The sequence below is a fragment of the Lissotriton vulgaris genome, chromosome 3_1 (genome assembly GCF_964263255.1).
Source record: "Lissotriton vulgaris chromosome 3_1, aLisVul1.2, whole genome shotgun sequence".
NCBI lineage: Eukaryota > Metazoa > Chordata > Amphibia > Caudata > Salamandridae > Lissotriton > Lissotriton vulgaris.
Window position 1 is genome coordinate 2,111,113,894 of NC_141689.1, and position 22,394 is coordinate 2,111,136,287.

Genomic DNA, 22,394 nt, shown 5'->3' on the forward strand with positions numbered 1-22,394 from the left:
ATGAGATTATACAGCGGGTGGCCACAAACCATGAGGTAGATATGCGCACTACGCCAGAGGACAACGACTTCCTAGTGGAGACACTCTCTAGGACAGAGCACTCCGTCCAGTTCCTCCCAATGCTTAGGGGGATGATTAAAACCTCCTGTGCCACTTTTAAGGATCCGGTAAACGCACTGGTGGTTACACCCAGGATAGAAAGGCCTTCTCACATGCGTTAAAAGTCATGTACCCCCACTCTCCCATACTTTCTGGTGGTAAATACTGCCCACAGGCATGTGGCTGCACAAGCGACAGGCAATGTTCCCCCACCTGACAATTAGAGCCAGAGCATACACAGTGGAAAAGCAGGGTGCAGTTGGGTTCTCTACCCATTGGCGCATAACCATTACAGTCGGCCTCCTGCCCCTACCTGTTGGCGCATCACCATTACAGTCAGTCTGCTGTCCCGCTCCGACAGGGCCTAGTCAAATCAGATGAAGGGCCCTGTGCCCTCAATAATTGAGCAAACAGGGGTAGGAGATAGACTCAGATGCCTAAACAACCCTCATGCCGCTGTACATTGTTCCTTCAAATCCACTTACAATGCAGCCACAGGAGTAAATACTTCCATTACACTCAGTGTGCACTCCTAGCTTATTATACCTTGTTTCAAGTCTGATGTTCAACTTCATACTGAGATGTGAGATTGTTGCAAATTGCCTTTTTTGCAGGGTCACATTTTGCAAATACCCTCCTTTTTTAGGTCGAGCCTAGACGCAAGCAAATGCGAAGTATTTGCTTAGTCTTTAGGTCGAGCCTAGACGCAAGTAAATGCGAAGCATTTGCTTAGTCTGCTCGACAACTATTGTCACCCGTTTCTGGGAATGTAGGCACGAGTCAGACGCGCTTTTCCGTTCTCAGATTTGACCGCGGGAGCGCGCTTCTGAGACGCGCTTGCGCAGACGCACACACAGCCCCTGCTTTTGCTTGCCTCGCATGCACTAACGATTCAGAAAAGGGGCTGTTCATCACCACCCCCTTTTCTGAATCATTTTGTCCACCATAAGCGTGGAAGGGTATACTCAGATGTGAGTCCCTTGCTCATTGCACCATCAGGATTCAAGCAAGCCGGGCCGACGACGGCTGAAATGCCAGAAACCGGTCCCCCGAAGCTTGTTTCCTTCCCAGTATAAGAATTGGCTTGGTAGTTTGGTTTGCCCTGTTCCCATCATGCACTGGGACAGGAACAGACTAATTTGCATGTAGCCAGGTTCTGAGCTGGGATGGTGCAGTGAGCTAAAAAACGGTGATGGATCAAGCCCTGATCTTTGGACTGGGTAAGAGTGGTCTGCTTAATTCAGACACTCTGTTCATCACCACCCCCTTTTCTGAATCGCATGCACTAACGGCGCACACACACAGCCAGCCCCCACCCCCCTGCACACACAGACACACAGGTGCACGCACACATACACACGCAGCCGCCCCCCCACCCCCCTGCACACACACACACACACATACAGACACGCACACACACAGACACGCACGCATACACACGCCGCCGCCCCCTACCCCCCCTGCACACACACACACACACACACCCCGCCCATGCACCGGGAGATCTGCCATACTCCCGAATCGGTACATACTGGTTAGGCGCCGGAGCGGTCAGCGGAATCTCCGCCTCTTCCTCCTTGTACTCCGGCCGTCTAGAGAGTCAGGCTCCTCTGCAGCTCCGGAGGCTCCGGGTGGAGGAGGTAGTGGTGGGAAGGCGGGCCCGGCTTCAGGGGAAGGACCGATAGGATCATCTCCCGCTGGGGAAGAAGGTGGCGAGAGTGGCTGCAAAACCGGCAGCTTCCCCCAGACCGGGGGCGCATCCCCGCCAGCCTCCGCCAACATCGCAGGGAGCGGCGGTTGCAGGCCCCCAGCGTACGAAACAGGCCCCGCGGTGCACACACAGGGCGGGGGGCACTAGCAGGAGTGGAGTCTTCCAAACGGAAGAGGAAAAAGGGACGAGACCCACGACGCGCAACACGGCACAGGGAGGCGGTGCACGCCAGGCCTCTGTGGCTGCCTGGAACATGTGCGCTCGCTCCCCAGCCTGTCGCGAGCACGCCTCCTTCTGGCTACTAGCTGTGCGTGCACTGTCCCAGCCGCCGCTGTCACATCAGGCCGCCTCTCCTCTCAGCTGAATTCGCTGCCGGGGGCGGGGTGGGGGGCGGTTCATAGGTTCTATCTGCCTTCCCCGTTTACTGTGCTTATTAGTCCCCCGGCGGCGCTTTCACATATATGGCGACAGGGGCGCTTTTGTTGCAATATCATCAGCTGCCAACAATGCCGTCAGTCTTTTGCAATGCGGTTTTGTTTCTGCTGCAATCTCTTCAACAAACAGTATGTTAAAAGCACATCCTACTTTCCCAGGTTATTGGGAATAACTACTGTAAATGTGACTGACTCAGTTAAAGGGGACGACAAGAGCTCTTTCGATTACGGTTTACTTGAAACAGGGAGAGGTTAAATTGCTGACAGCTCGTCTTGTGCACGGGGTCTGCCACAAATATTAAAATAAATGAAACCATTTCATGAATTTTGCAGAATATCTATGAAGCGCCTAACAGCGGGAGGTGTTCTTCGTGAGGTCAATCGTAAGGCTGCACTCGACAGGAGAGCAACTGTAGCTGTGGAACAAAAGCCAAAGACATACAACACGGATAATGCTCCTCATTTCCGCTCGCTTTGGCCCAGCCAGAATTCGGACGCCTTTAATCGCCGCAAGTGTTAGGACCAGCATTCAGCTCAGAGAGCCACGCTGTGGGCTTGCCTGCGTTTGCTACTTCGAGCATGCACGTGCATTTGCTAAGATGCACAAGGACGTTGTTAAAGTCTGTTATCGTAGTCACTGATGTAGCCAGATCAGATGCATTAATTTTCAGTCACGTACCGTCATTGCATACGAATGCTGAGAATTTACCTCACCTCGAATTAATGAATTCATTCATGAATTGCAACCCCATATGTGATATGATTCCGTCAACCACATTCATTTTCTTTCTGCCTTGTAATCATATTTTGAATGCAGGATAAACGTCTGCTTTCTGTATTTCATCATAAATGACTGTAAACCGCACATTTGACGAGCCATAGGCCAATTCACTAAAAAAAAAAAGCTATGCAATAGGTCTATCATTTGTTGGAGTTGGAGCTATTGAAATTTGTAAATGCCAATGTTTTTAGTTATGTTTTTTAAGTGGAGTAATAACTTAAAGAAACAAGGCAAGCAGTACCACATCACTCTGGGACACCACCACATCGCTCTGGGACACCACCACCTCACTCTCGGACACCACCACATCACTCTGGGACAGCACCACATCACTCAGGGGCACCACCACATCACTCAGGGGCATCACTCAGAGGCACCACCACATTCACTCACGAACACCACCACATTCACTCACGAACACCACCACATTCACTCACGAACACCACCACATCACTCACGAACACCACCGCCACATCACTCTGGGACACCGCCACATCACTCTGGGACACCGCCACATCACTCTGGGACACCGCCACATCACTCTGGGACACCGCCACATCACTCTGGGACACCACCACATCACTCTAGGACACCACCACATCACTCTGGGACACCACCACATCACTCTGGGACACCACCACATCACTCTGGGACACCACCACATCTCTCAGGGGTACCACCACATCACTCAGGGGCACCACCACATCACTCAGGGGGAACCACCAAATCACTCAAAGACACCACAACATCTCTCAGGAACACCACCACATTCACTCACGAACACCACCACATCACTCACGAACACCACCACATTACTCTGAGACACCACCACATCACTCTGGGACACCGCATCACTCTGGGACACCACCACATCACTCTGGGACACCACCACATCACTCAGGGGCATCACTCAGAGGCACCACCACATTCACTCACGAACACCACCACATTCACTCACGAACACCACCACATTCACTCACGAACACCACCACATTCACTCACGAACACCACCACCACATCACTCTGGGACACCGCCACATCACTCTGGGACACCGCCACATCACTCTGGGACACCGCCACATCACTCTGGGACACTGCCACATCACTCTGGGACACCACCACATCACTCTGGGACACCACCACATCACTCTGAGACACCACCACATCACTCAGCCCAACCACATCATCACTCAGCACCACAACAGCATCACTCAGCACCACAACAGCACTGTCCTTGCTTTCTACCAACAAGCATTGCCATAGCCAATAGAACTCACATTAGGAAAGTGTAAGCTATTGGCTTTGTAAATATCAATGCTATTAATTTATATATTTTCAAAGCCAACACATATTAAAAAAATGGTCATTTACAATACCAATAGCTCACACTTTCCTAATGCGAGACCTATTGCATTGCAAATGCTTGTTTGATGAATTTATTTTTGTTGGCCTTAAAACTCTGAGCACTTTACCACTGCTAATCAATGCTAAACATGGTAATATTGGCTTATGCGCAATTGCCATTATTTAATTTACATATAAGATCCTAGTAAAGTGATACTATGTGTACCCAGGGCCAGTAAATGTAATGCTTCCAGTGGGTCTGCAGTACTGGTTGTGCCACCCACTTAAATAGCCCTTTAAATATCTCTGGCTGCCAATTTACAGCCTGCATTGCTGTCTAAACTGCCATTTGACCTGGCAAAATAAACCTTTTGGTAGGCCCAACCGTTCCTGTTTAACACATATAAGTCACCACTAGGGTAGGCCCTAGACAGCCCATGGAGCAGGGTGTCCTGTATTTAAAAAGCAGGACATGTACTTTTAAGTTTCGCATGTCCTGGTAGTGAAAAACTCTTATATTCATTTTTCACTGCAGAAAGGCCTATATCTCGCATGGGATAACATTGGAGTTACCTTATTCATTTTTATAAACATAATTCCAAATAGAAAGTATAGCTTGTTCAAATTTGGTGTCTCTGGAATCCTACTTATAAAATCATAACTTATGGTGAAGTTGGATTTGAAATTACAATTTTGAAAATGCCACCGGTCCAAGGATGCTGGTTTCCGGTCCAGGGAGGACCTGGCTTTGCAGTTTGGGCTGGACCGTTCCCATGAGGCACAGGGTCGGGACTGATTTGCATATGGCTGGGTCTAAACTTGGGTGGCATGGTGAGCAAAAGAACAATGGATTAAACCCAGATCTTTTGACTGGGGTGAATGTTTGATTTGCTCTGTATTCCGCCCATCATCTGTGTGTCTTTTACTTTTAGAACGTTGGCATTTTATTTCCGTAGCCATTTGGTGCCTGCTGCCTGTCTATGGTTACATGACCAGGTATAGTTGGCAGTGGGGCTTTATGTTTTCCTCCTAAACAGCCACACACAGTGGGAGCTTAGGGGGCATCTCTGGCAGGATGGTAGAAAGGAGCTGGGCCCTTCCTCACTTACATCTGAATAGGCTGTGTCCTGTCCCCACAGAAAGGGCTGCATACCCCCTCTAGTTAGTCTGGAACCAGGACAGGGAAGGCAGAACATTATGACACTTCAAAGGCATGTCTTTAGAAGTCCCCCTACTTAAAAAGGCACCACTGGGTATAAAGACTGGTCCTCAGACACCATCACTTTGGTACACTTCTGTACCTGTGGGTACTCTGCGAGGAAGGACTGCTGTGCTGGTGAAAGACTGCCACTTTGCTGCACTGCTCTCTGCTGGACTCCTGTTCTGCTGTGCTAATCTGCTGCCCTCTTGCCTGGGTGAGAATTTCTGGACCTGCATCTCCTGATTGGCTCTAAGTCTAGTTGTCTGACCTCCTGATCTGAAGTCTCAGGGACATAGCAGACTTCAACAGCCCTGCTTCTGCACCTGTACTCTGTCATCTGTGAGTCTTCCCTACTAAGCATTGCAACACCAGGCCTGGATCCTTGAAAGTGGGCTTAAGGTGCTTTGCCCTTCTGTAAGCCCTACAGAACCGATGCATCCGCTTTGCAGTGAGGCGCAACTCCAAGCAGAACCAACGCATTGACAAACACTGCATGGATTGAACCCTTCGCAAAAGACTTACATCGCCACTGCACCCCGCATATTGAAACTGACTCATCGCCTTCAGAACTGTCGCTGTGCAACTCTTTCCCCAATGCAGATCCTCGCATCACCCTTCGAATGCAGGCACTAAGATGAAACTCTGCATTGCAGCTTTTCCGCTCATCAGAATCGACGCATCGCCTCAACTCTGCATCGCATCCTCGACCCCCGGTTGGTTACTTCGCAAGCTCCATCGATTGGAAACCTGACGTTGACACAACAGGAGCTAAGCCACAGGCCCTTCGCATGTCTGAACCGACTCATCGCCTTGGCTGCGCAACACACCCTTGACCCAGATCCATGCTCCACTCTGCAAACTAGGAATAACAGTATTTTTGTTCTAACTGGGTCCCTGTAGCCGACCCGTGCTCCATCACGGTGGGCCTGAACTTGTGACTTTGTCCTGGTCCGGTGCGACTAGATACCCGCAGTTGGCTCCTATTGCTTTTTGGTGCTATTTTACTTAAACATTTAGAAATTCAGTATCTCTGGTTCTACTAATTGGATTTTTGGTCGTTCTTGTCTTGTTTTATTTATTAAATTGAGATCTCTTTTTCTAACATGTTGTGGGAGTGTTTTGTGTGGTGTTTCCACTGTTTTACTGTTTGAAGTGTTGCACAAATTCTTTACACATTGACTTGGAGTTAAGCCTGACTGATCTGTGCCAAGCTACCAGAGGTTGAGCACAGGCTAATTGGGGGTTTGCTTGTGACTTTACCCGAATAGGACTGTGGTTGCTGCTTGACCAGGGCTCACACCCCAGTCAACCGGTAACCCAATTTCTAACAGAGATGAATTAGCAAGGAGTGAGAAGGGAGACTGTTTTGAAAATAAATGGATTAACAGACATTGAAAAGGTGGTCAAAGATATGGACTAGGTAGGATTAGAGGGAGAGGAATAAAGATGTGGAATGCATGATAAAAGATTAGAGGAGATACATTAGAAAGGTAGAGGCATGAAAGACAGCAGCAGGACAACATAGAATAGCAGAGGATCTTTAGTGTAATGTTAAAGAAGCAAATTTAAGGTAGTAGAGATTAAGGGAATTCTGCAACATTTGTGGTTAATTATACATTGGTGTGATATACATTTTATTTTGTCCACTGAGGCTTGCAAGGGCAGGTGGTAGGTTGATGATACATAGGTGAAGGATGGAGATGCAAGCTGTAGAAAAATGTTGTGCAAGATGCATAAGACAGAAGTAGTAAATGTATGGTCGAATGTGGGCAGAGAGCCACTAGAGAATCAGATTGCAAACAATGAGTGGATTAATTAGAGTTGTGATTTAAGTAAGTGAATGGATGCCTTTAAAATATCCTGGGCAACAGTCAAAACGATGCACTGAAAGGAGATAGAATATATGTGTAGTTTGCAGCGCTGAACATTTCCATGCCTGCAGCTCACTGTGGAAGTGCACACCATTACAGTTGTAGGCGGGGGTTATTATCGTTAGGGATACAGGTACAATATGCAGTCTGGTGGCTTTGTTTCTGGGTTGCGACCCACCTCCTTTCAGCTATCCGATGATACCACTCTTTCCTGGAAATATGGAAAGGAAAGACAAGAAGAAAGGAAAGGAGATTTAGCATGTCATTGAATAAGGGGTATTAAGACAGAGAGTCAAAACGGAGGCATTCTATGAATTTTTGTGTTGAATATTATGTTGATGTGGAATGGTAGCTAAACAGAGGAAATCTAAAGCAATTCACACACACATTTTTTTAAAATGCTTGTCCCAATATTCTACTTCCACTGGTCCCCCAAGAATATGATTTCCACTGTTAATTCAGGGAAAAATAAAATATAACTGTTAAATGTATTTATATCAAGGTTTTGTGTGACTGACTGTCAACGTCAACATTTCTTTTAACCTTCCTTTTTCAGGTGAGCCCATTATACTGTCATCGGGTTGGCCCTTTCTCATGTAAGAGACGGTGCGGGCGGTTGCTGGATTGTGAAAATCACACTTGTATGAAGGAATGCCACCGCGTCACTGAAGTTAATGATTGTAGTGGGCCAAAAAAGGTATGACTGCCTTGAGCGGAACAGCTTATTGTGTGTTTTGTTGTTCATTTTAAATAAAAAAACAGTAGTATACCAATGGATTATTTCCAGAACTGTCAACAAATTCTTACATCTTTCTTTCTCATGATATCACTGAATTTTGGATAGGTATTTCAAAAAGAATTCATGCGTTTCAGTTGGCTTTTGAACTTTTAGTTAGGTCTGTGTGTGTATACGTGAAAGGGAAGGCAATTACTGTTCAAGGCATAGCTTTCGGCATACGCAGAGGGCATGATTTTCTGTATAACCAAATCATATGCAGCAATTCATTTTCAACTGAGAAAAATCTATATTAGTGTCTGGATATAGAGTTAACTGAAGAAAAATATTTTTGACTCCTTTATATAGGGGTACATTCATGCTTCATTTGCAGCAATGGCAGTTTCTTGGGTTTAAATATGCTCAGGGATTCTAAAGTATAATTTTGAGCCATTTATGTATGTAGTCAAGTAATATCAAGAGAGGTGAGATAAATCACAATTCACAATTTCACAATTTATTTATTCATTTTGCTTTGGAACTTCTACGGAGGTTCGCAAAAGCACACCAATAATTAAAAGGACAAACCTTACATACAATACAAAAGTCTTCCTCATATATGATATCAAACATACTGAGCGATGTGCAGATAATGCTATAAATACATAAACAAATAACCAACCAATATTTTTTTTTTATATCAAACATACTATAAGATGTGCAAATAATGCTATGAATACATGAAAAAATCAAATAACCAACCAGTTGGTATTAAACCATAACCAGAAGGCTACTGTTGGAAAATGTTCTAGTAAATAGGCAAAAATGTTTTAAAATTGAAATATCTGAGAGGAGCTACGACGGCAAACAAGATGGCTGCTTAGGCTCCCGGCTCCGCCGATCTCCGTATCCCGCCACAAGATCCTGTACAATATCCTGATTTCACGCCCAGCCCCTGCGTGAATGAACTATTCCTCATTCCGATGGTGAAATCCGAAAAATTTTATCGGCTGGTTTGACGAAGTTACATCGAGTTGAAGATTGTGGCCTGTTCCAGCGGTAAAGCCGGGGCCTCGAGTATCTGCAAGGCCAGGCTGCAGCGCAACAACATCGGCTGAGATACCCGGGCAGGGTCCGGTCAATCGTAGTGGAGGCTTCTTTTGCGCCCGACTTTGGCGGCGATTGTTTTCTTTGCTCAGCATTGATGGAGAGGTGACCGTGCTTGCTACTGACTGTGGGTGGGGGTCCCTATCCTACGGACCCGGTGTTGGTCCCCGCCGGGGTTCGGCGGGTCGGGCCCCTCCCTGCCGCGTTAAGCCAAGTGAACGCGGCTGTAGAGAACGACGGGTCACCGTCCACGTCTGCCCTTTCAAGATCCTGTTTGTCCCCCCCGGAAATGCCAGATTCAGCCAGGGAGGTGATTCTGATCGGTATCGGGCGTGAGACTATGGATCGAACGGTGTCTGAGCCATCGCTGAGGTCAATATTGGCAGAACTTTGAGCGTTTCACTCACAAGTGGATGTTTTATTGAATAAAATGGATGCTAGCCTATCTGGGATGCTACTTGTGGTACCGGACCCTGCCCCACTGTTTGAACAGCAATCTGCAGCCATTCAAGCCGAGGCCATTTTGACTCCGTGCGAGGATCCCGTGGGGGAACAAGTATTGAAACCATCAGATGGTGCCCTGGAAGATGGTGTCCCCGAGGTCGTGAGTGTACCACCGCACATTCAATCACTATTGACTTTGGAGGTATCGAATGGCGTTCCCCCCCCGGAGACTTGTGATGTAGAATCTTCTAGTGATACCAACAAAAGGAGGGGGTGCTGCACTGTTCCTGGAAAGAGATGAGAATTTAAGGAAGGTTTTTTAAGAAAAGATTTACCTGGCGTGGCCAAGGGTGTTACAATGGTACCCTGGGGCATCCATTATGTTGGATGTAATTGCCTCACACACCCCGAAGAGTGTCATGCTTCATCATCGGCGGTTGCTCCTCGTCGGGGAGGCGGTGCAACCCCCGACGGGCTCACCTCAAAGAGGGGCTCTTTGGCGGAGATCTTTTTCTAGAGGTGCATGTGGTCAACATGTTTCTCGCTAGGGCTATAGTCACCGCGATTCTTCAGGACCAAAGTGAAAACAACAACATGCTAATCTCATATGTGTTGTATTAGTTACCTTAGTGGATCCTCCTATGCCTAATGGTCTTCTATAAGAGGCCACATGAGGGATCGGCGGTCTGGTACACCAGAGATGAGCCCTTAAAATATGGCTTCAGCGCTCTGAGTCCTAGCGAGAAACATGTTGACCACATGCACCTCTAGCCTTTTCTAGGGTCACACAACCCTAACTAGTAGACACCTAGGAAGCTAGCCCCACCTTTTAATTGTAGCCAGAGGACCCCCAGAATAAAGGTAATTCAGGTACCCCTTGCTACATTTTTAATCAGTTCAATAGGAATATACCATCCTGCCCACATACCCCCACTTCACCAAAAGGCAGTTGGAAAAAGATCTCCGCCAAAGAGCCCCTCTTTGAGGTGAGCCCGTCGGGGGTTGCACCGCCTCCCCGACGAGGAGCAACCGCCGATGATGAAGCATGACACTCTTCGGGGTGTGTGAGGCAATTACATCCAACATAATGGATGCCCCAGGGTACCATTGTAACACCCTTGGCCACGCCAGGTAAATCTTTTCTTAAAAAACCTTCCTTAAATTCTCATCTCTTTCCAGGAACAGTGCAGCACCCCCTCCTTTTGTTGGTATCTCTAGTACTTAGTACGGACACTGAGCTGCTACTGGACCTTCCACCACCTTGAGTGGTAAATAGTGTCCTTTCGCCTCCCTCCCTTTGAAAACCATGTAGAATCTTCTCTCATCTTGTGGTTGTCTTCTCCCTTTTGGAGATTTTACGACCCCGGGGCAAGGAACTGTCCAGATAGGAGAGGGAGACTTTCTGCGCCTGAACTTCTCGTGGACTTTCTAGCTACAAGTGGTAACGGATTGACTCTCGATAACCTCCTTCTCCTCTATGACTCGTTTGTGTACTTTTGGGTCTCGCCGGGAGGGTTCGTGTGCTGGTTCGAAAGGGCCAAGGTTAAGATCAATTAGAACGGGACGGTTTGGAATGGCTATTATGGACGTTCGATCTGCAATTGTTTGATTTAGAGGCTGGGCGGTGTATCACGGTGCCCCCTACTTTCTTTTATAAGGGTCGCTCTACATCCGTCTAGTTGCGACAGGGGGTGTCTGTTTCTGGCGGGAGGACTAAGGGGCTGGGAGCACATACGAATATGCCCTCCTCCATTCTTCTTTTTACTTCTTTTAGGGTTTTAGTTACTTGGGGTGACAGGCACGCTGCTAGTGGGGTTAGGCTATAGCCATCGGCAGGGGTGCAGGGTGGGGATGTTGGAGGGGGTTTTTTATTTTGCCTTTTTTATTTTCTATGGCCTTTTTCTCCCTTTCCTTTCTTTCCTTTAGGATCAGTATAGTTTGTGATTTATTCTGATTTCACTGTGTTCTGGAATTTAGTGCTCATGCTTCTTATGTTAGTCGGACTTCCGGGTGGGCAGGCCCTGAGAACTGGCGCTCACGAAAATGTATATTGTATTGTTGTTTACTCCGAATCATTAGCTTTGGCGCCAGAGTTCCAAACATGGCTGTTTCTAGATGCATATCCTGTCTCTTGGTCTGTCCCCGTATCCTTTTGTTTGATTGTATGGCACCTGATCCGTTTATTTAGATAATATAAAATAAAACCTCTATTACATCCTGTGACTTATTATGCGTTCTAATACAAGTTCTATCCTGAATCGCTGCCGGACATCAGGGTTGTCGGCTGATAAGCTGTGTTGTACCGCGATATAATGGGTTCTAATTATGTTTAGCGGCCGGCCCCTGCGGTTGTAGGCCCATACTTGTATTATATGAATGCTGCAATAAAGGGTTTTCAAAAAAAAAAAATTGGAAATATCTTAAAACAAACCATTTCATTCGGATGGGACAAGACCAAAGATCGTGCATCCTAAGCAAAGTGAATATTAAATCTGATAAAAACTGGTTTTAAGAACACTCGCCTGGCACTTTGCAGCTTTGAACATACAAATAAAACATGATTTAGATCTTGAATTTGCAACTGGCTTAATTCACAAATTCTCTTCCCTCGAGGTGTTTTATCCCAGCAGCCAGTAACATCTCTTAGAGGCAGCAGATTGAGTCTCAGTATGAGTATCAGCCTTCTAATCCCATGAGGGATATTCCAAGTTAAATAAGGCTATGGTTTATTCCCCCAAGTGCTCCCACTGACCACCACAATACTGGACCTGGACTGGCTTACAGCAGCGTCTCTCGTCAAACTGATAGGGGATCTAAACTTCTTTAAGAACTGTTTCAAAACAGATTTAGGCATAAAAGAAACGGGATTTAAACTAAGACCTAAAGTATCATTTGCACATACAAAAGACCTAAAAAACGTTGATTGTTCTTTTAGTGTGCCAAATATTTCCATTCTTAGGGCGGCCCTAAGTGTACCCTCTTCCCCCAGAAGGAGGGAGTTACCACATCTGAGAACCGCTGCCTGGGCTAAAATGAAGGACGAGACTAATCCAAATTCAAGGCGCAGTACAAGTGGGCCAGCCGAAGAGTTTAAATTACAAATTTGACGCTTGATTCGTCCTTCCGCCTTATCAAACAAGAACCAATAATTCATGTCCAACAATTCGGCAGCATATATTAACGAGGGAGGGATTTTGACCTTAAAAACAGATGAGACATGGCTAAAGTGGTGCCTCCCGCAAGTTTTTATAAAATCTGTTTAATGCACTTGCCTGGGAGACCGCTTTACTAACACAATGTTTTGTATGCTCCAAGTCTCGACCTGTTTTGGAAAAAACTTTCCCTAAGTAAACATACGAGTCAACCAGTTCCAGTTTTTCAGAACCAAGCATCCATCTTAGACATCTCTTTACTCTAAGCCCCTTCTTACGAAAAACCAAAATCTTGCTTTTAGCAATTTTAATTTTCAAGAAGTGAGCCTCTGCATATTTACTTGAAGCATCCAGACGACGTTGCAGGCTAATAGGCGTTAGATCAAATATTGCAACATCGTCTGCATGTAATAGAGAGCCAATGGACATTGTACCAATTTTGGGGGCATCCCCCCTTACAGAGCTCAGAGCGCTAGGGAGATCAGCGATATACAAAGAAAGTAAAAGTGGTGCCAATAGACAACCCTCCTTAAGCCCATTGTGCATTCTAATTTTACATGATAACACCCGCGAACCTCCCATCAGAACCTGGCACCAGGTGTCTGTGTGCAATTCCATAACCAGACCTAAAAGATGATTAGGTATGCCAAGGAAGACAATTTTCTCCACAGTGTCCGACGGTCCACCTTGTCGAATGCTGTGGGGAAATCGATAAAAACTGTATAAATTGGCATCCCCAGGGAGAAAACATATTTCTCTACAATTGTCTGAACAACCGCAATGTTATCCAGGGTGCCATGGTTCTTTCTAAAGCCAGCTTGTTCCGGTGGAAGAATATCCTGATCACAAACACATTGTTGTAAATGGCATAATATGCTTTTTGCAAATAGTTTGCCTGAGGCATCCAGAAGAGCAATCTGTCTAAAACTAGTCAGCACTGTTTTCGATCCTTTTTCATACAGGGGAACTATAATCCCTCCCTTCTAAGAGAGGGGGATTTTATTCATAAAGAAACAATATTTAAAAAGTGGCTCTAAAAAATCACCCCATGCTTTTGGCTCCTTTTTGATTACTGCAATTGGGATTCCATCCGGCCCTCGTGCGCCGGAGTTTCTAGCAATCTTTATAGACTTTACCAACTCCTTTCCTGGTAGGGGACCAAATTCAGTAATTTCAGTAGACACGAATTTAACCCCATCAGTCGTCAGGGGAAAAACTGGACTATTATTTCCATATAATAGGGAGATGTAATCCACCCAGTCCTTTTCTGGAATCTGTATGGGTGTAGCTCTCTGCCTTGAATCGCAATATTCAGCGATCAAGTACCAATATTTTCTTGAATCCCTGCGGCTTCCCTCAGCCCTATCCACTTAGCATCAAGTTCCCTTCTTTTTTCACTGAGCATGAGGTATCTTCTCACACGCTTAAGGCGATTGATTTCCTGCTGCCGGCCAAAGAGGAAATGTATATGCTGTTTTCGAACAAGAGGGTTATTTGCTTTTTTTAAAGATATCATATGGGACATATCTTGTTTATACAGGCGAGGTTCAGAAGATGTGTAGCTTAGATTCCAAATCTTCTTCATTTGAGCCTCAACAAAGAGTATAATGTTGGAATGAGTAATACCCTGCTTTTCTACATAAGCCGTCTTCACAATGGAGCCTACTTCAGCGATGTTTTTTTGCGTCCAAAAGGACCGACCATTTGCTTTATTAAAAGTGGCCGTGCCCTGACCGGCGTTCCCCAAGTCCAGTGAGGGTAGATCAAAGGCCTCTGTCCACTATACTATGGTCGCTCCATATCGACGAGCTTAAAAAAAATTATCACAGGCCCCAAACATTTGGTAGGAAACAATCACATAATCTAAAAGGCTCCGAGTATGTTGAGAATGAAAGGTAAAATGGGCTATTTTATCAATGGGCACTCTCCCATTTAGGATAACAAGATCTAGACTTCTAATGCTATCAAGCAAAAGAAATCCCTGCTTATCTGTTTTTACTTTATTTGGTAATAAAATCTCGGGAATGTGCCAAATTTCCTCTTTGTCAGTATTGGCATTAATCCCAGAGGCAGAGTTCAAAATTTTAGCATTTAAGTCCCCCACTAATATCACTAGGGGGCAATCTTCCCTGATAGCTATATCCTGAATAAAAGAAAAAATACAGGCAAAAGATGATCAAAATTTTTCCCGGGGGGGATATAAAAGTTTGCCACAAGGACGGAAGTGGGCGTGTCGGAATCTCCCAGACATGCCAACTTCACGCATATACAGAGGTTTGAGGGGTGGGAGAAAACCTTCTGATTCCAATTAATGGAGTTTTTAAGCAAAGTAGAAACCCCCCACCAGCATGTCCCCTTTGCGATCGATTAGCATAGCAAGAGTATACAAAATAGCCATCACATTCCAACTCTTTACAGGATCACGTTTCTTGTAAGCAAATAATTATAGGATTCATAACTTTTATGGAATTTAATTTTATTTTATTGGATCCCAGACCGGCGATGTTCCAAGACAAGAGTAGCCCACTCAGGCGACCTCAATGGAGCACTCCTTACTGCTTCCGCATGAGTGTTATTCAGGGCTCTTGCAACCCAAATCCACTAGGCGAATTCATCTTATATGTCTGGAGTCTGAGGGGCAACTGCCACATTGGGCACAACATTTATTAAACTCCCCCCTCTAGTCCACGGAAACCACTATATCTTTAGGATTTCCCACAGAATACTCTGTATCGGGCCCAATTCATCTAGCACCACTAAATTAGAAGCCTTAGGAACTTTCAGATGTTGGCTTTTGGGGCACGCAATTTGATTTTCCTCATATTCATTAACAGGAGTTATATCGAGCCTTCGTTTAAAGAAATAGTCACAGTTCTATAAAACCAGGTTGTCTACTATCAGGGAACAAAAGGTGACCCTAGAGTACGGAACAGTGTCATGTACATTAATCATCACATTTAAAATATCCTTGCTAGCTATCAGCTTTAATGACTTTAGTTCCGAGAATAAGCTAAGAATGTAACCTCTATCTACCGGGGTGGATTCATTATCAAATAGCCAAATGAAATCCACCATGGGAGATAAACCAGGCTGTTCCTCACTAGTTTTCTTTGGGGAGTGTAGTAAATAATCAGGAGACCACAGGAGCAGCAATTGAGGTTTATTGCAGGAAACAGAAGGAGTCACCTCAACACAAGCTGGCCAGGCACAAACTGTCACCAGCTAGAACACTAGAAGGAGACAGAGCCATATACATTCTGGAATGGGTGACACAGGTAAGAATTGTGGTGGAGTAAAGGAAATAGAAGAAGGATAAATATACAACACATCTCCTCTCATAGAATAAAACAAAAGGAATAAAAGGAAACTTAACACAAAAGAGTAGACATGTCATTGAAAGGAAACTTAGCACAAGACTAAAGAAGAATTCCTGAAGTAAAGGCAAAAGACATCATAGAATGATAAGCATTCAAACACAAATAATTATAAGCAAAGAGAACATCATATAATTAATACACAAGTAATTATAAGCGGTGAAAACATCAAAATTAATAAGCATTGAAAGGGACACACGTCACCCCTCTAAAAGAACTAATCACAACAGAAATCATTCAAATGAGCAGGAGGTCTGTGGCTCCTTTGAGGTCTGATGGCAGGCAAAGAAGGACTTGAAGAAGCAATGGGGTTAGAATCAGTAAAGGAGTTGGGAACGAGATCAGTAATGGAATTGGGAAGAGACACAGCGGGATCAGGAGCATCCCCTCCACCATCACCCCTAGCCAAGACATTAACAGGAGCAGGAACCACAGGACCCGGATCCGGAGAAGGAACAAGCATGAAGCCTGAGGAGGGAAGATCTTGGACAGGAGAAGGGACAGGAACAGAACTAGAACCAACTACAGAACTAACGCTACCTTTCTGATAGAGGGCAACCCTCCTTAAGTTCCACTTCTCCCCATTGGAGAGGACAACATAGTGGGGATAGACCATCTAAACGAGAAAAGGACCACGGAACTTGGACAACCCGCCAGAAACACGACCAGACTTTACCTTGACAAGGTCACCTCTCGCAATTTTACCAGCAACAACCTTGGTGGAGGGCCCATCACCTTCACGAGGTTTGCGAGAGGAGACCCTAGGAAGCAGACCTACAGAACTACAACTAGAAGCGCCCTTACCGGAAGGAAACACAGAGCCCTTACGAGAAAGCTTGGGGACCACTCTGGAACCATCACCTAAAAGAGACTGACAGACCAAATCTTTGAGCCAAGAGGGAATGAGTTTGGTGCTGGGAACCCTACCCCTCATCATCTCAAAAGGGGATCTGGAGTGGGAACCATGAAGAGTGGTACAATACGCATAAACCATTTCACTAACAAGGGAAGAGACAGAAGAACCACTGGAGAGGGCCATTTGAACGGTGCCTTTCACCAATCTATTAAGGCGTTCACAGAGGCCATTACCCTGAGGGTTGTAGAGGGAGGTCCTATGGTGGGAAATACCGCAATCAGACAAAAAGGCTTGCATCTCATGCGAAACCAACTGTGTGCCATTGTCAGTTATAAGAACATTAGGGAAACCTTCTCTAAAAAACAGAGACTTAAGGTGATTAATGGTAGTAGCCGTGGTGATGTCCTTGAGAAACTCCACAGACAACCACTTAGAATGGCAGTCGACAATGACAACAGCAAACCTCTGGGAAATAGGCAGTTCGGCAATGGGACCTATAAAATCTAAGCAGATGGAGTGCCACGGAATTTCCGGGAACTGCAACGCACCCATTTCAGAACCCACTGAAACCTTAAGTCTCTTCTCACCCACCTTGCAGGTAGGACAATCCTCGACCCATGAGGAGACCATGGAGTCCACACCGGGCCACCAGAAGTTGAGCTTGAGACGCTGTTGCGTCAGGGTTTGGCCAAGGTGACCCTCATGTGCTAAGGAGATGAGCTTCGGTCTCAAATCAGCAGGAGGCACAAATTTGTCACCACGCAATATGACATTGTCATTGCAAACAGACAAATCATCAATGACTTTGAGAAAAGGACGGACAGAGACATGGAGACAGCTCTCTCTGCGTGAACCCAATTTGATGAGCTGGATGACTTCCTGTAACACACTATCTCTAGACATGGCATCAACCCACTCAGAGCGAGAAAAGGAGCTCTCAGAAAGAAGAAGCACATCGTCGATCCAAGCAACATTCGCATCACATCCCTCCAGACTGAAGCCAACATCAGAACCAGACGGAACAGCCAACCTAGACAGACAGTCGGCCTGGAAGTTCCTCCACCCAGAGATGTGAGAAATGTCAAAGTGGTATTCCTGGAGTTTAGAGGCTAACCTTGCCAACCTCGGAGAACCAAATGCCCCACCCCCAGGAGAAAGAATGCGGATGAGAGGTTTATGGTCAGTCTTAAGGTTGAAGCGGGTGCCCCATAGATATGGTCGAAAATGATGAGCACCCCACGCAGCAGCCAAAGCCTCTTTCTCGATAACAGAATAGTTCTGTTCACATTTTGAAAGGGTACGTGAGGCAAAGGCAACAGGTCTGTCACCATCCTTGTGGGACTGAAGCAAAACTGCACCGAGGCCACAGGCACTGGCATCCACCAACAAAGTGGAGGGCTTGGCAGTATCAAAGGGTGCCAGAACCTTAGCACTGCAGATAGCCTCCTTAATCTCATTGAAACAAGTTTCCATTTCAGGACCCCATGAAAATTTGCAACCCTTCTTCAATAAGGTTCTCAGAGGCAAGGTCTTCTCTGAGAATTTCTCCACAAATTTGGAGTAGTATTCGATCAAACCCATGAATGACCGCAACTGGTCCTTGTCAGACGGGCAAGGGGCTAAGCGTATTGCATCAAGAAGGTTCTTCTTGGGTCTGACGCCATTGACTGAAATCTCATGTCCCAAGTACTCAATGTTCTCCACAAGAAAAGAACACTTCTCCCTACGTAGTGTAAGGCCAGTGTCCTAGATTCTGTGTAGGACATTCCTGAGAACAAGGTTGTGGTCAGTCACAGACTCTCCAAAGACCAAGATGTCATCTTGAAAGAATACCACATTTCTGAGCCCCTTAAAGATTTCGCTGACCAATCTTTGAAAGACACTCGCCGCCGAAATCAGCCCAAAGGGAAGACGAGTAAATTGAAAGATACCCTCTGGGGTGATGAAGGCGGTAAGATGCTTCGAGGACTCATGGAGCTTAACCTGATGGTAGGCGCTCTTCAGGTCGAGTTTTGAGAAATATCTCGCCCCCTGAAGAGTGGAAACCATCTCCGTGATGTTGGGCAAAGGGAAGGTGTCCGCAACGACACACTTGTTTAGGGACCTGAGGTCCACACAGAATCTCAATTTTCCGTCTGATTTTTTAGAAATCACGACGGGCGAAACCCATGCTGAAGCTTCTGTAGGCTCAATTACACCAGACTGAAGCATCTCTTCAATTAAAAGTTTTACCTCACTCCGGATTGAGATAGGAATCCTCCTTACCCGATGCTGCACTGGCAGACTACCCTTCTTTAACTTAATGAGATGGGCATACCCCCGAAGTTCACCCAACTCCTCCCTGAACACAGACCCAAATTCAGACAAAATGGATTCAATAGAGTCATCGTCAACAACCATAATTTGGTTCTTTGCCCTAGGATTGATGACGATGTAGAGGTCATATTGATGTACCCACCCTAGAATAGGCGGGCCATCAATGGAAACATAAACTTTCCCAAAAATAGACCTTTTCTCAAAAGCAATCTCAGATTCAAAGAAACCCAGGATTTCAATTTTCTGGCCATTGAAACCCTTAGGTGAAATATCACTACGCTGTAAATTCACCCCTTCCCAAAAGGCATCGAAAGTAGACTTGGGTATAATGGTATGTCGAGAACCCGTGTCAACCATCAACAACACCTCGTGGGAGTCAATCTTGAAGATGGCTTTGGGTCTGGTTTGTCTCGGATCATCACAGATGACATCAACATCGTCAATGACCAAAAGCCTGTCAGGTTCAACTCCAGAATCATCCGCGTAGTAGTCATCAACAATATTCACTCTCTGTCTAGCTTTGCCCTTGCACATCTTGGAAAAATGTCCGACTTTCCCACACTTCAAACACTCTTTGTTTGATGCAAAGCAAAACCTGGCGTCGGAAGAGTGACTGCTACTGCCACACCTGTTGCAGACTTTGCTTACTGAAGTTTTCTTGACAGTGGGTCTGGGTCTGTTTTTTACTACCGCAACACTGTCTCCAGAACAATGCTCACACCCCACAACGCTACCTTTGTCGGTAACCACAGAAACTTCTTGGTGAGGAGTAGACTTGTGCGAATCAAGGACCTTCATGCACTTACTAGACTCCTCAATTACTTTGGCCAGATCAATTGCGTCTTTCAAGGTAGGATTTTTGGCTGCCCATAGCGTCTCTTGGATTTTCTTACTTGAGCACTGGACGACTAATTGATCTCTTATGAGCTCGTCATTCATAGAACCGAACTTACACTTTATAGAAAGCTCTCTGAGTCTGGCCACAAAATCATCTATGGTTTCTGACTCTTTTTGGCGTTGTGTATAGAACTTATAGCGGTTCATAATCAGATTCTCTTCCTTTGCAAATCTGATCTCCAAGCGATCAACCGCTTCCTTAAACTCATCAATGTCATGCCCACCAGCTCCAAGTGTGATAGGTAGGAATCTAAAGACCCTCTGCCCTTCTTTGCCCAAAGTGCTCAAAAGGATAGCTTTTTTCCTTTTGGGTGAAAATTCCTGTCCATCAAGTGCTTCTAGGTAATTGTCAAACATGATATACCAGTCTTCCCAAGGTATTTCAGGTACACCAGGTTCAGGTAAGAACTGGGGAGGCAAAGTTACCACAAATTGTTGTGCCATGTTCACTGATTGTAGAGTGAAAACAAAATAACCACAAGTTTTGCACAACAAAAAACTAAGAGATTGTAGTAACAGCTCTTACCATTCATAAAGTGTCCAAACAATATTGAAGTACTGCGACAGAGCCAGGCAGAAGTTTTAGGACAAAACGAGTAAATTCCGATTCAAAATCACCAAAAACGGCTGGAAGACGAAGTGAAGCTTGTAATGTAAACACTAGACGACAAAAAAAATGGCCGCCGCTGAAAACGAGGCTTGGATTTCGGCTGAAATGAGGCTTGGAGGACAAAGGCCTGAAGGAAAGATGGCCGCCGGCGAAAACGAGGCTTGAATCTGTTCTGGAACGAGGCTTGGAACTCACAGGGAGCGTCTCTCATTAGCACCAAGGAAACACGTTGCGCTCGCCTCGGCTGACTCGCGCTCAGCCTCTCTGACGACAGCTGGTGCGTCTCCAGGGCAACAGGAAGCGGTGTCTCGAGCGTTGCTCGCGCACGCGCTGTACTCACTGCGCAATGACTGACGAGTCTGATGCGTCTCCACGGCAACCGAAGACGGTGTCTCGAGCGTGGCTCACACACGCGCTGCGCTCGCTCAGCAATGACTCACCAGCTCCGTTGTTTGGGTGACGTCAGCGCTGGTAGAGCTCGAGCTCCGCTCCGCTTTCCAGTCCCAAAATAAATGGTAGGATTACCAAAATAAATGGTAGGATTGCCACAGATGGGCGCCTTCACTGGAAACTGAAGAGGAGAGCCTTGGCAAGATCTGCACGCCGTAGATTCGTTTCTTGTTGAGGAAAACTCCTGCTTTCCGCTGAAAATCTTGAAAAAGGCATCAAGATGAGGTCTTCAATGGTACTGGCCAGCAGGTAACGTCGCCAAAATTGTAGTAAATAATCAGGAGACCACAGGAGCAGCAATTGAGGTTTATTGCAGGAAACAGAAGGAGTCACCTCAACACAAGCTGGCCAGGCACAAACTGTCACCAGCTAGAACACTAGAAGGAGACAGAGCCATATACATTCTGGAATGGGTGACACAGGTAAGAATTGTGGTGGAGTAAAGGAAATAGAAGAAGGATAAATATACAACAGGGAGTCTCTCCAGGGAATCCGTAAAGGGACCCTATCCGTAAAGCTGGTGACTTGCGTCCCACCATGGTGTTGGATATTCGAGTACGAGACCATAGTTAGAGTTGTGGCCTCGTTATTTCTATCAGACGGAAATGAGGTCCCTATGTGGGTTCTGTTCGACCCAATTTATGGTGTAGTTGGGGCTTGGGGTCCTCCCTCTTGGTTACTGTCCCCCATTGGATCAGCGGAGTCAATGGCCCCAGGTGAGATAAATCAAAATGTCAATTTTCACTTAAGTTTATAAGAATATTGAGTAGCTGTTCAAGCTTCTGGACAATGTTGAGATTCTCTTTTACCAGGATGTAAAAGATATGCTCATGCATGTATTCAGTGTCTAATGAAGGAAATTATGTTGAGTGGTAACAACCTTGTTGGTGGAGCAGGTTTAGCAGCAGGACATTGTGGATTGCTTAATGTGTGATGTATGCCGTCTTGAAGTCGACTCTAGCTCCGAGTGGTAACCAGCAAAGGTACTATTGGATGGGGCAATATGTTCCGAGTTCTTTGCTTATGTTGCTA

At 45.9% G+C, this 22,394-nt stretch overlaps 1 protein-coding gene across 1 annotated transcript in view; it reads left to right on the plus strand.

The window, feature by feature from the left end:
* The window catches only part of NFXL1 (nuclear transcription factor, X-box binding like 1), a 680,877-nt gene that overhangs the window by 492,672 nt on the left and 165,811 nt on the right, over positions 1–22,394 (plus strand). The window contains exon 17 of the mRNA XM_086962681.1: positions 7,998–8,138. Coding sequence (XP_086818807.1) covers positions 7,998–8,138 — 141 coding nt within the window. The remainder of the gene's footprint in view (positions 1–7,997; positions 8,139–22,394) is intronic.